At 35.8% G+C, this 13,525-nt stretch overlaps 1 protein-coding gene across 10 annotated transcripts in view; it reads left to right on the top strand.

Annotated features, from left to right (window-relative positions):
• Positions 1 to 11,285, top strand: part of EPHA5 (EPH receptor A5) — a 368,448-nt gene extending 357,163 nt beyond the window's left edge. For all 10 annotated transcript variants that reach the window (XM_008267805.4, XM_008267806.4, XM_017347528.3 and 7 more), the window contains one exon: positions 5,928 to 11,285. In XM_008267805.4, the coding sequence (XP_008266027.3) occupies positions 5,928 to 6,033 (106 nt within the window). In that variant the 3' untranslated portion in view covers positions 6,034 to 11,285. The remainder of the gene's footprint in view (positions 1 to 5,927) is intronic.
• Positions 11,286 to 13,525: the final 2,240 nt, after the last annotated feature.

Raw genomic sequence — 13,525 nt, forward strand, 5'->3', positions numbered from 1 at the left:
TCTCCTGTCCAGTTGATAATGGGGGGCTTAGTTCCAGTGATGTGGCTGAAAAGTGTGTAAAGCAGAAGGGAGAAGGATGAGCAAGGAGCCATCCACAATCAGATGAGTTCAATCCTGAATAATCAAGAGTTGACTCCAACATCAAACAGACACAGCTTATTCTCTGTTTTTTAATTCCTCCAGTTTAGCATTATAATATGCTGAAACAGTGTTTTCATTCCCATATTTAATACTGTGGAATCATGTTTGAAAAAATGTTGGAATGTAATCCCCCAAATTGCAACTCTTATATTTTTGACTCATAAAACTAGTCATGCTTTATCCACAAAATTAAACTATGTTTATGTGCCAAATATATTTTTGCTATGTTTCAAGTCATAAGCCTATGTTGAAATGCAGTTTATCATTAGAATTGGCCTTGGGTATTGCATAAGATTACACGTGGTCATGATTAAAGTAACAAAATATTTAAAAGAGGAAACATTTAAAACTAATTACCTAGAAATTTCCTTCTATAGAAAGTGGAAATGAGAAAAATAGTATATCACATCATTTCCAGATTTTTAAAACAGCATTATAAATAAGTCAGCAACTTCATCATTAAATGTTAAAACATTTTATTTTATCAAATATCTGATATTTTATTGCCAATTTGACCATCTCAGGTAATATAATTCAGGTAATACAATGAGAATTGTTGGAAATACAAAAGTGGAAGATAAAAGTATGTAAAATACTTTAATTCATTGACCAATATTGGATTAAAGTTATCCTTTACCATATATTTTTCTAATGCCATTTTAGCTCTCAAATGTAATACCATTAGAAAAACAAAACAGTAAAATGGATTATTTTAAGGCAACTGTTTTACTATTGATACTGTTTAAATTGCATAGTCTTATTTCTCCTTTGCTTTTTCTCTGAAAGCCACATTGTATAGAGATATTTGTATATTGCATGCATTGTAAACATGCTATTTCTAAATCTCTGCACATTAATTGGACAGCTCTTGAAATAACAGGTCAGATTTAGAGAAAAACAGCAGCATTTCATTACAGACACATCATTTATGGCAGTGTGTAAAATGCAGTGCTTTGTTTTCATACCTCCCGTGGGGAGAGGAAGTGAAAAGGAGGGAGAGAGAGCAAAAGAAAAAAGTGGAGCAGAGTAATTGATATTGATAGAAAATTGTACATGATTAGTTCACTGAGGAAATTCAAAACAAATTTAACTTAATAGCTACATATATGAAATGTTCTAAGGTAGTATAAAGGTCATTTTTACATAAACACTAATTCTATATCTGCATTGATTAACCAAACACAATTCCTCAAAACAGTATTCTTTAGCATGATATAAGCATCGTGGTAAATTTGGTCATTCTTGTGGTTAAATGATTTCTAGAGGATGAAATAATATTTATATCTAATTGCTATAAAACAAGTTCAGGTATAGAAATAAAAATAAGTCAAACCAGAGACTTGATATCATTTATAGACCAACAATCTGTAGTTGGAATAGGGATGGGCATTGTGGCATAGCAAGTTAAATCTCATCTCGGGACACTGTATCTCACATTGGATTGCCTAGTTCCAATCCATACTACATTGTTTTCCATCCAGTCTTCTGCTGTTGTTCAAACTGGGAAGGCAGTAGGTGAGAGCTTAGATACTGCCCGGTCAGCCATAGGGGAGATCAGGGTGGAGTCCTGGCTTTGGCCTGGCCAAGTTCTGGGTTTGGAGGCATCTGGGGAGTGAACCAGCAGATGGAAGATTTGGTTCTGTCTTTGCCTCTCTCTCTTTCTCTCTTTCTCTCTGTCTCTGTCTCTCTCAACCCTCTTTCTTCCTCACTGCTTCTTTCTCCCCTCCTTCCCTCCCACTCTCTCTCTGTTCCCTCTTGGCTTTCAAGTAAATACATGAATATATAAACTGAAATAATGTACTGATAAAGCAGACTTGGAATATGGAATACATACACATACATACACATGCTCACACATCAAATGGGATATTTGTTTTTATATGAAAAGTCTGTGTTGTTAGAGAGAGGAAATCTATAAACTCTTTATGCTCAGGTCATGAAGAATAAACTAATACTCATTCTCAAATCTCACTCCTAATACACATAGCAATTATGAAGAGTGAATAATTCACTTAGTCTGCGGTTGCTTAGCTGCATTTCCCAATCTGGGTTTGTGAGTATCAACCATGGGTTTAAAAATGTTTATATCATACAAATATATTTTAAAACTTCCTTTCTTTTTTAAGTAAATAAGACTTTAGGGGAGGTCAGAGGGTGGAGGTTGAGCCTGCCCAGACAGAGGGCAGGGGGTTTGAAATCAGGCTTATTCTTTTTTCTACATTTTTCTTAATTTATTTAATCTAATTTAATTTTAATTTTTTATTTATATAGGGTAAATGCATTTTATGTATTTCATATATACAGATTTAGGAGCATAGTATTTCTAATCCAAATTTTCTGCCAGTGAATTATTTTCAGGTTCAGAAATTTAAAATTTTAGGTTTTCTTTTCCCTCCTGGGTTTGAACCATGAGCACCCATGAGTATTCACGTCTACACAGTTCTGCACAACACATAAGTGGAAATATGAGAATGTTAAATAGCCCATAATGGAAACTGATAAGTATAAATTTGATTATCATAGTGTTTATCAAAGAAATACCAAGAGTCTTCTAAAAGCTCATGGATAATACATGTTATGAAAACTTTCCATGGATTTTAGAACTTTTTGTGCCAAAATACTTTTATATGTTAATTCCACTTTTTAAAATGTTTATATTTTATTTATTTTAGTCTATTTGGAAGGCAGAGTGGCAGAGAGGCAAAGAAAAGAGAGAGGGACCCTTTTTCTGCTGTTTCACTCCCCAAGTGCCCACAGCAGCCAAGGCTGGGCCAGGCCAAAGCCAGGAGCCCAAAACTGCATGCAAGTCTCCCACATGAGTGGCGGTGACCCATGTACATGGGCCATGATCCCCTGCTTCGCAAAATGCATTAGCAGGAAGCTGGATTGTATGCAGAGGTACCCAAACTCGAACAAGCACTCCCTTTTGGGATGCCGATGTCACAAGCTGTGCCTTATTCTGCCCAATAATACCCACCTCTAATTTATTTTTCCACTAATTTATGAGATTCCCTCATCTGCATTTGGTTCTCTTTATTCAATATTCTCTTCATTTGATAAACTTGAATATTTGATGTTACATCTATAGTTCTCATTTTTTTTACAAGATTTATTTATTTGAAAGAGTTAGAGAGAGTGGTAGAGACAGAGAGAGAGAGAGTTCTTCCATCCACTGGTTCACTCCCCAGATGGCTGCAATGACTGGAGCTGTGCTGATCCAAAGCCAGGAGCCAGGAGCTTCTTCCTGGTCTCCCATGAGGGTGCAGGAGCCCAAGCACTTGGGCCATCGTCTACTGCTTTCCCAAGCCACAGCAGAGAGCTGGATCGGAAGTAGAGCAGCTGGGACTAGAACCAGCGCCCGTAGGGGATGCCAGCACTAAAGGCCAGGGCTTTAACCTGCTGTGCTGCAGTGCCGGCCCCAATATAGTTCTCATTTTACAAATGAATAAATTGTTACAGTAGTATGAAGTGCTTGTCTCAATACCATATCTCAGAAATACAAGAAATGGACTTTATTCTCATGTACCTGTTTTAGTCGTAATTCTGGTTATAGTCCTAAAGCAACTACCTGTGGTATCTAGCCAAGTGATTTAAACTCTCAAGCCTTTGTTTCCTGATCAAAAACAGGGAAACTTAAAAACTCTGTCTCCTGGGATTATATATTTTAGCATAGAAGTAGGTGATACCTGTTAGATTTACATTGAATGATATGGTTCACAGCTAGAGGAGACTTGGCCACTCTGGGGACATTTGGTAGTATCTGAAGACTTTGTGTTGCAGCCAAAGGCTGGTTGTAGTTCCTTGCTTCTGATGTCAGTGGCTGAAGGCTTGGGATACTGCTGAATGTAGTACAGTACTACAGTGCACAGGACAGCTCCCACAACAAAGAATTATCCAGCCCATGTGTTAACATGGGCAAGGAAGGAAATGTGCATTTTGATGAAAAGAGACAAGATTAAATTCAAGTCTCTCATCCCTTGCTTAGTCTGGAGTTGCCTGTTTTATACTCAATTTCTTTACTTTACGTGTGGTGATTTTGCTTCAAAATGAATTTTTACTGATTTTTAGTTCTGCTGATGACTGTTTTCCATACCTTTGTTATTTTTATAATTAACTTTGATATCTTACATATTCTGAGAAAAAATGTTTCCATCATAAGAATCAGTAGATTTTTTTCTTGGGTGGGTACTTGTCATTTCCTGAAACACTCATAAGCTATCAAGAATCCAAACAGGGAACTAGAAACCTAAGAGATGATTTCAACAAGCAGAACTTTCTAAGATTAATACTTGCACAGCCTCAGTATCTTTCCATTTTTATTTTCTAATAATTAAGAGATTTCTTTGATTTACCTGAAACTATGCAAATTTACTTGTAATTATACCAATATCCTGATATCAATTCTATAAAGTCCAAGGTACTCTGAAATTAATATATTTACTGATATGCAAACATATTGTACTCCTGGCAGAATATTGTAAAGAATATGTTGCTCTAAAGAAGTCTAACATGGCAAACATCTTTGCTCTTTAGGATTTAAAGTGGTTCGTGCTCATTTTCTTTTTCTGTAATTAATACTTCTCATTTGTGAAACTTACCTGAATTATTGTATTTGAAAATACATAGTTTTGGCTGGCGCCGCGGCTCACTAGGCTAATCCTCCACCTTGCGGCGCCAGCACACCGGGTTCTAGTCCCGGTCAGGGCGCCGGATTCTGTCCCAGTTGCCCCTCTTCCAGGCCAGCTATGGCCCGGGAGTGCAGTGGAGGATGGCCCAAGTGCTTGGGCCCTGTACCCCATGGGAGACCAGAAGTACCTGGCTCCTGCCATCCGATCAGCGCGATGCGCCGGCCGCGGTGAACCAACGGCAAAAGGAAGACCTTTCTCTCTGTCTCTCTCTCTCTCACTGTCCACTCTGCCTGTCCAAAAAAAAAAAAAAAAAAAAAAAAAAAAAAAAAAAAAAAAGAAAGAAAATACATAGTTTAGAGCAACATCATTCCTGAATATCCTATGAAATAAAATTTTTAAAACCATGGATGTTTATCTTGAGCTCCATGATAGGTCAATTTAAAATATAAACATTTGCAGTTTTTATACAATAACCTCTTTAAAATAAAATTCATAGAAGTATCTTGGTTGCAAAGACTATCTGATACCGTGTAATCTTCCCAATGCTCTAAATGCCAGTAAAGCCTAGGTGTTACATGAAAAGGAAGAAATATCTGCTACTTTAGGTCTAAATTCGAAAATAGCTTAAAATATTGTTATGGGGCGATGTAGTGATGATTATCTCCTAAGCATACCTGTTACATAAAGTGACTATATAGAATACATCATTGAAAAGTGGAATCTTCAATTGCTTGGCTGTAAAATTCTAGCAGTATATTATATGCTTTTCTTAGCAGAAGGGAAAAAACGCTTGTGTATATTATAGGTCTACATTTTCAAAACTCTTTGGTGCGATTGTACCCTTTAAGTTTAATATTTGTTGGTAAGATGTACAAATTTGTTCTCTGTGCCTCCCCTGTGTGCCACTGAAATAATTTCTCCAAACAGGGGCAAATGTATATTATTATATCACTTCATGGGGTAAATACTCTTTGATTGCAAACAAGTGTTTTCAAGGTACAGTTTTAGAGCCTGTCTGAAAATTGGACCTTCTTCGTCTTAATTGACTGTAATCTAACGAGGGTCTGTGAAGTGTGTGCCCTTTGGCCAGTGTGGCATATTGAGGTGTGCTGCCAATTGAATCAATGCATACACCCAACATGTGCTCTCTTCACGCAGGGATTTGAGGCGGCTTGGAGTGACTCTTGTCGGTCACCAGAAGAAGATCATGAACAGCCTTCAAGAAATGAAGGTGCAGCTGGTAACCGGGATGGTGCCGTTGTAACTTCATGCTAATGTCACTTCTGAAAGTGAAAGAGTCTGCACTTTGTTAACTACCCTGAGAGCTATTTTATCAAAAAAGTAGAGAAAAGGGAAAGCAGTGATTCCTAAATGTTAGGAAAGAGCATTGGCCTTGGCCACAGTATTTGTAACCAATGTTTTCCTGAAATCTCCGTATCTTCCTCTCGGTTTCTTCAGTTTTCATGAAGCAGCCGAAACCTGTCTAGGATAAGACCATGAAGTTAAACGTTAGGTTATAGCAAGAAAATTCTTCCCATTTTACCTGAAATAGATGACTATATAGCACCTTCATAGACTGAACTAAGGCAGTCCCTTTCAAAACTTCCAGGGATCTACTTGAAAGGAAAAGTTTTATAGCCATTGGTGGGCTAAGAAAGCTGCAGTTCACTGAAGTTTACTTAAAGTCTTAATTGTCTACAGAAGTGTATTGAAGAGCAATATGATTAGATTCTTTCTTAATAGATATCTTCTTTTGTAATTTAAAAATGCTGTTACACAGCACTAAGTTATAGAAACTAGTGTATAAACATGTCACTTGGTGGAACAAGTACAAGTACAATACAGGGTGTATATTTATTTTTCTGTGTTATCAGATTTCCTTTTAGTTGCTCTTCTGGAGACTATTGGGTATACATGTGTATATACTGTATAATTTGCAATATATGCAGGTACTGATTTAAGTTGGAGTTGTGTATGTGTGCTTGCACATGTGTGCATTACCATTCTGCTTGCCTTTTAAATAGTATTTTAATTTTAGAAGTGTACAGGAACAAGTGTACAAGAGTGTAATATGAATAGGGGGATAAGGAAGCAATGAAAAGAATCTTTAACACAGGCTCGTGTCTCTTTTGCCTCTTCAGTGTCCAAAAGCTACTAATCTCTCCATTCACTAACAGGAAATGTCTGTAAGAGAAAATCCCCTTTGACTTTTTAAACACACTTTGTGTTATCTGTGACAATGCAGTTCTTCCAGCCATTAATCTTGCACCCCTGTAAGAAATTTCACCTTTCTGAGTCCCAGAAAATATCTTGTCAGGCAAAGTTGACACTGAAGGGCACATTTTCAGCGGGATGTAGAAGGATTTAACTTTGCAGGCGTCTGTTAATGTTGTTAAATCCAGACACATAGCACTAAGCATCACCCTCAAGTGTTAATCCTTTGTATCCATTTCCATTGTAGCTCAGCTCGAGAAAAGTTGATATTAGGGCAGCAATGAAATGATGACCACTTTCTATATATAGTTTTTTTTTTCCTTGAGAATTTTCTGTTTCATGTTTTGACAAGTTTCATTTGTTGATTCTGTTCATTGGCTAATTTTATTTTGTGTCAAGTTACATGGTATTGAATTTATCTGGATGAACCAGTTTGAAGTTATAATGAATTACACTTATCAGAGTATAAGACCTGTCACATATACTCTGTATACCACAGCAGGTAAAGATATATTTATGGCACACATTCCACAGCTTATTGGAAATTGTACAAACCTCTGTTCCTTGGTGAGAAAACCAACATTTTTGTGCTATCATACTTTATATACATCTTGGAATGGTATGTGGTTATTCAGAGAACAGAGTATTTATGTAAATTGTAGTCTCCTCATGATTAGCAATGACAGTAGAATATCAGAGCAGCCTGGATTAATGAATGTGTAGGACATATGCTAGTATTATATTAACGCCACTTTCACCCAAGCACTTGTTTTACTTGAATGTTAGCAAATATAAGAATAAACTTCTTTCTATCCGACTCACCCTTTACTTAAGCAGTAAAGTAGCTCTTTGCTAAGGAACAATGAAAAGCCAAACTGACAGTTACCACAAAAAAAGAAAAAAAAGAAAAGAAATTGGATGAATTTTCAAGTGATTGTTAACAGTGCTGAAAAGTACCATGGGCCCTCAGAGACTATGTTCTAGCACTGCAATGATGTTTTCAGAGAAAGCTGACAGCAGTGTGTTGATAAACTCACAAGTAGGTGTCACATTATTAAAGTTGCATTTGTTACTTCAGTTAACAGAAAATTAAGGAAACTAATTCCTTTTGTATAAATAATTGGAGATTGTGTTGCACATTACAGAATTTTGTTAGAATTTTTTAATTCCACTGATAAAGTAACAATTGAGCAACTTCAAAATAAGAATAGACTTAGTGATTTAAAAGGAAAACATTTTTACAGCTGGTGGACTAGCTGCAAATGCTTAGACATAACAAAGATATTTTCTAAATTGTTTCCTAACGTCCTCTGTGCAGAGACAGTTGGAGGGGTAGGGGAAAATTTGAGTGACCACAGTTTGCAGTTATAATGTAAGTTTCCTCTTTCCCAGAGAGGAAGAATATAAATGAATTTCGATCAAATGTATTTGCCTGCTTTGAAATTCTGGTGTTCATTGTGGAAAATAATTTGAAATTATAGCTCCATATCCACACATCTTTCAACCATATCTCCATCTGTTTGAGAATTTCTAGGGGATGATACTTCTGAATAAGGTGTACATTCCCTCCCAAAAGAGGAAAGAATGCCTTTCTAAAACATTTGATCACTACTGGATATTTCACCAATTGGAAAGCGCCCGTCTCATCTATAAATGTGAGAAATTGAACAAGTAGAGGAGGAGGCCCTTGTGCAGTATGGTGAGGCAGTAACCCAGGGCAAGGCCTGACCGATTTGATTGTGTGATTTCTTATGCTGTTGGTTCATCTTGTTATCCACAATACTACAAAAAATATTGCATTGATAATTTTAGCACATACTGTAGATTTGTCAAATAACAGATAACGTTATGGTTATTGTCAGTAGCAAGAACTGTAGGGTGTCAGTCTTTCTCATTGTTGGACTCTAAAAAAATAGGTACAAGCAGGGAATCATCTTCAACTTACTAGTACCTGATAAAGATGCTCAGTTACTACTTTATCAATCATAATTTGTTTCTAATCCTGCTATTTCCTTACATGTACTATGATATCTAGTCATTTACTCTTTCTGAAATGTATCAATTATATGTAAAAATGTAGATTTTAATTTTCCCATTTTAAAAATTTTAACATGCATGGTCTTTCATTTCTTATATTTTATTTACCATGTCAGTGTTCTAAAGCTGTAGGATTACTGTAAAATTTATATTCTGAAATATTATCTAAACTTGTGTGGCCAACACTATTAGTTTCAGTGTTCCCTAACCAATACCAAACATCCTTAACTCAGTTTGCAAAAGAGTTTTAAACAGTGTGCAATGGTGAGGACACAGTTTCTCATCTCAAGTTCAAAATGGAAAATTAGTATAGTTAAGCACTTACATGTTTGTATATCTGCTATTTAATCTCTACATGAAAGTTAAATATTTTCTACTGCCATTCTTTCTTCCATTTAAAGTGGGTTATTGGAAGCACAAGCAGAGATATTTACATTGGACAATGTTTTGGCTGTAATGGTGCATATGACTGGCAAACAGAGTTTGAGTCAGGTGTTAAGAATTTATTGGATGTGTGTTGTTGTGTAATAGAGTAAGAATAGTTTACTGTCTTATGTCCTGCTTGATGTTTAACCTCAAAGTAAACAAAATGCTAACTTGATTTAAATTTAATAATTAGAATAAGTCATCATGTTCCCAACTCTGGCACAGAAGGTTACATTGGATATTTTTTCTGTTATGCTGTTAATTTCATAGTAATGTATAAAATGATAATAATTTTATTTTTATTTCTTGTTCATTTCTTTAAAAAAAGTTCTTTTCAAATGTAAATTGTTGAATGTTCTTTTTCAGAAGGACCATGCAATTATAAATTAGGAGAACACACCAATTGAAAGTCTATCTATGATAATCAGAATTAAATGTTGTTTTTCCTTCTAAATGTTCAAAGAATTAAAGATGGCATAATATGTCATGTTTGTTCAGCCTGGGACTCTGTTAAGGGAAATTGCAGTGATCAACATATTTGTGAATCTTTAGACTGCTGTAGTTGTAATGTTAATTATTTATAAGTGTGTATATTGCATTTATAATAGTCTGAGAATAATACTTAGACCCAGTCATTTGTGAATATGTTGATGAAAATCTCTTGGTGTCAGCCAGGTCGGACACAGCTTTATTGTGTACTTTACTCTGTGATAGGCAGCAGGTCGTCTGAACTCCCTGTCTCAGAGTTAATTCAAGGAAGGATTAGCATTTCTGTAAATTTTTTTCCCATTTGAAGTTCTGTGTGTTTTTGGTTTGTGTACATGTTTTTGTAGTGTAAGATATGAAATTTTATATTTTTTCAGAAAATAAAAATACCCTTTGAATACAGTTAAATCCGATTGTCATGCTTAAACCTCTCCCAAGACTTTAAACTTACAGCTTTTGTATAATGGTTTCTGTTATATCTGATAAAAACATCTGAATGTCCTATGCTAACTATGTAAAAGGTGATCAGCATCTGATTTCCTCAAAGTCACATTAATGAGTATTTGCACTCAAATAATCGTAGCAAATAAAGATTGACACAGAAACTGTAAGATATAAGCATTTCTCTGTCAAAACCTAATTAGAAGTTGATTTGTGACCGTGTAAGGCAATATTACTTGAAGAAAAATCACCAGAAAACCATGGGTATCATCTGCAAAGGTTCATTTTTGGAGTGGGATCAGCCTAAGACCTCCTCATTGCCATACATCTGCTTATGTGATGGGCTGAGGGTTTGCCTTGTCACAGGACGTGGTGCCATTGGGAACGCACCCTCTTTTTCTGTAACTATTGTATCATATTGGTCACTTTTTGTAAATAGCAGAGATGACAATCTGCTATATTCAGTGAAATGAATCATTTGTGATTGTTTTTGCATTTGCTTCATAAAAGTGACATCACCAGGCCCAGGAAAAATCCCTAACTCCTTTGACCATGCATAAAATCACTATTATAAGGGTATTATTTAGTATTTCAATAAATAGTCCCAGTTAAATAAATCTGACATCTTTGTCTCCAAGTAGACTGTCCCTCCCCTTCCTTTGCTAAGGAAGTAAAGATTTATGAAAGCAAAAGGAGAGAGATGTTGCCTAATCCTGCAGTTAAAATTGAAAAGGTAGAAAAGATGAAATAGAGAAAAATGTAGTACTTTATGGAAATGCATCATTCATATTATCACCTCCATTTTACTGATGAGGAAACAACTCAAAGCTGTTAAGAAGTTACCCAAGGCCTGATTGCTCTCCAAAGATAAATGTGACACATTTATCTGAAAAAAAAAAAAAAAAACAAAAACATGAACTTCCTGCCACATCTGTCAAAAAATTCCACAATTTTGATCATGCTATTGAGATAGAAGCATCATGCATGCCAACTTTCTAACTTAGTTGATGTAATAACTGAGAGACATTCAGGAAAAAATGCACTGCACATTTTCACCAAGCAAAGTGTAGACCCTCCATGGGATGCAGGGTCCAGCTGATCACTCTTTTTTAATGTTCAGGTTTATTAAGTAAGCCAAACATTGGCACTGAAACATAGTTTTTCAGATTTATGATTCTGTCACCGAAGAGCTATACATTATAATTCAGGAGATTCTTCTAGTAAAGGTTGAAATTTTTGAACTACCTCAGTTTTGGAAGTTCCTACAAGCCCAGGAAGTTGCAGTAAATATTTATGAGTTATTTCCAGCTATAATACCTGAATTTCACTTATAGAACTTTGAAGTCCACCACATGATTCACTGTCTAAGTTGTCATCAAACGCAAAGTAAAATGTTTTGCCGTTATGAAAATCCACACGAGCCATTCAAATCAGGCTGAACTGTACATAAAATATTAAAAATAATTTTATTTGAACTTAGCAAGTTAAAAATTGCAAACTGGATGAAGCTGAAAAAAATGCTGAAATACAGATTTTGTTTTCATGGCAGCAGTTAATTTTAAAAATAGTTTGATTATGAAAATATTAAGATGATGCGATGATTATTTTTAAGTGTAAGACATAATTGATCCTAAATTTCTAGAAAGTAAAAATTTGTCATGAATCTCCTACAACTTCATGATATTAGATTTGTAAACAAAGAGAAAATACTTTCTATTTTTTTAAGATTATTTATCTATTTGAGAGGTAGAGTCACAGATAGAGATAGAGAGAAAGGTCTTCTATCTCTGCTGGTTCACTCCCCAACTGGCTGCCATGGCCGGAGCTGATCTGATCTGAAGTCAGGAACCAGGAGCTTCTTCCTGGCCTGCTATGCAGGTGAAGGGTGCCAAGCACTTGGGCCATCCATCACTGGTTTCCCAGGCCATCAACAGAGAACTGGATGAGAAGAGGAGCAGCCAGGACACAAACCAGCACCAGTATAGAACTCTGGCACCACAGGTGGAGGCTTAGCCTACTAAGACACTGAGCTGGCCTGGATACTCCCTATTTGTTTGCATTATTATAATGATAATACATTTCAGCACTAACTACTAAGTTCAAGAACACTCCCTAAAATAAACGATTAAAGAATGACATTCTAAAATTAAATATATTCTTTGTGTGGCAACCCCATGGAATGAAATACACTCATTATGAATAAACTGTATTACAAAATCAGAAATTTTGCACTTGATCTGTGTTCAGCCAGGCCTAAACTCGGTATCTGACAAGTAGACATTTGACTGTTTTTGTAAAAATCATGTTTTCCTACATTTCTGTTACCAAAACATTCAGAATTGTAGCTTGAAATTGAATTTGAAAGTATTTGAATTAAAAAAAATGGTGGTTAATTATTAACACTTTGTATGCTCATAGTTGACCATTTGTGTCCTCACATTTGACTGATGGCTCACCTGGCTATAGAATTCTAGGTTCAAATATTTTTCTCCCAGAACGTTGAGGGTATTGTTCACTGTCTTTTCATTTCCCCTTAAGTGATTTTCCTGCTGCTTACTTTGTACTCTCAATCTGGATGCCAAACTTCAATTCGGGGAAATCTCTGCCTCCCTCCCTCCCTCCCTCCCTCCCTTCTTCCTTCTCCCTTCTCCCTTCTTCCTTCTTCCTTCTTTTCTTCTCTTATGTTCTTGCCCTTTGCAACTTTTCACAACATCTCAACGATCTTCTCAGTGTGTTTTAGTTTATCTCTGAACTTTCCCCTTTGCCTTCTGGAAGGTTTTCTGGATTCCATCTTTCATAGTATTCATTTGGTCTTCAGCTGTAATCATTTTATTCTTAAAATATTCCCTGGCCTGAAATAAAACTGGCCAAGTATTGACTGAATTTTTTTTAACTCAAGCGTAGGACTCCTAGGTTTCATAGAGCTCTGGGTATAATTGTGTTCTTGACATAACTGCTTTCTTAGTTCACAGACATTGCAAACACAACATGTACAAAAATGAGTTCATACTGCCTTCCCTCTGCCCTCCTTAGAAAATAGCATGCTTTAGTTTCTGCTAGGGGTTAAATACCAGGTTTTGCTTGTCTTCACTGGCTACATGGTTCTTTGGAACTAATATGTCGAATCCTGCTTTGTTATTTACCAGTTGTAT

This window comes from Oryctolagus cuniculus, chromosome 8 (assembly GCF_964237555.1).
Source record: "Oryctolagus cuniculus chromosome 8, mOryCun1.1, whole genome shotgun sequence".
NCBI classification, from domain to species: domain Eukaryota; kingdom Metazoa; phylum Chordata; class Mammalia; order Lagomorpha; family Leporidae; genus Oryctolagus; species Oryctolagus cuniculus.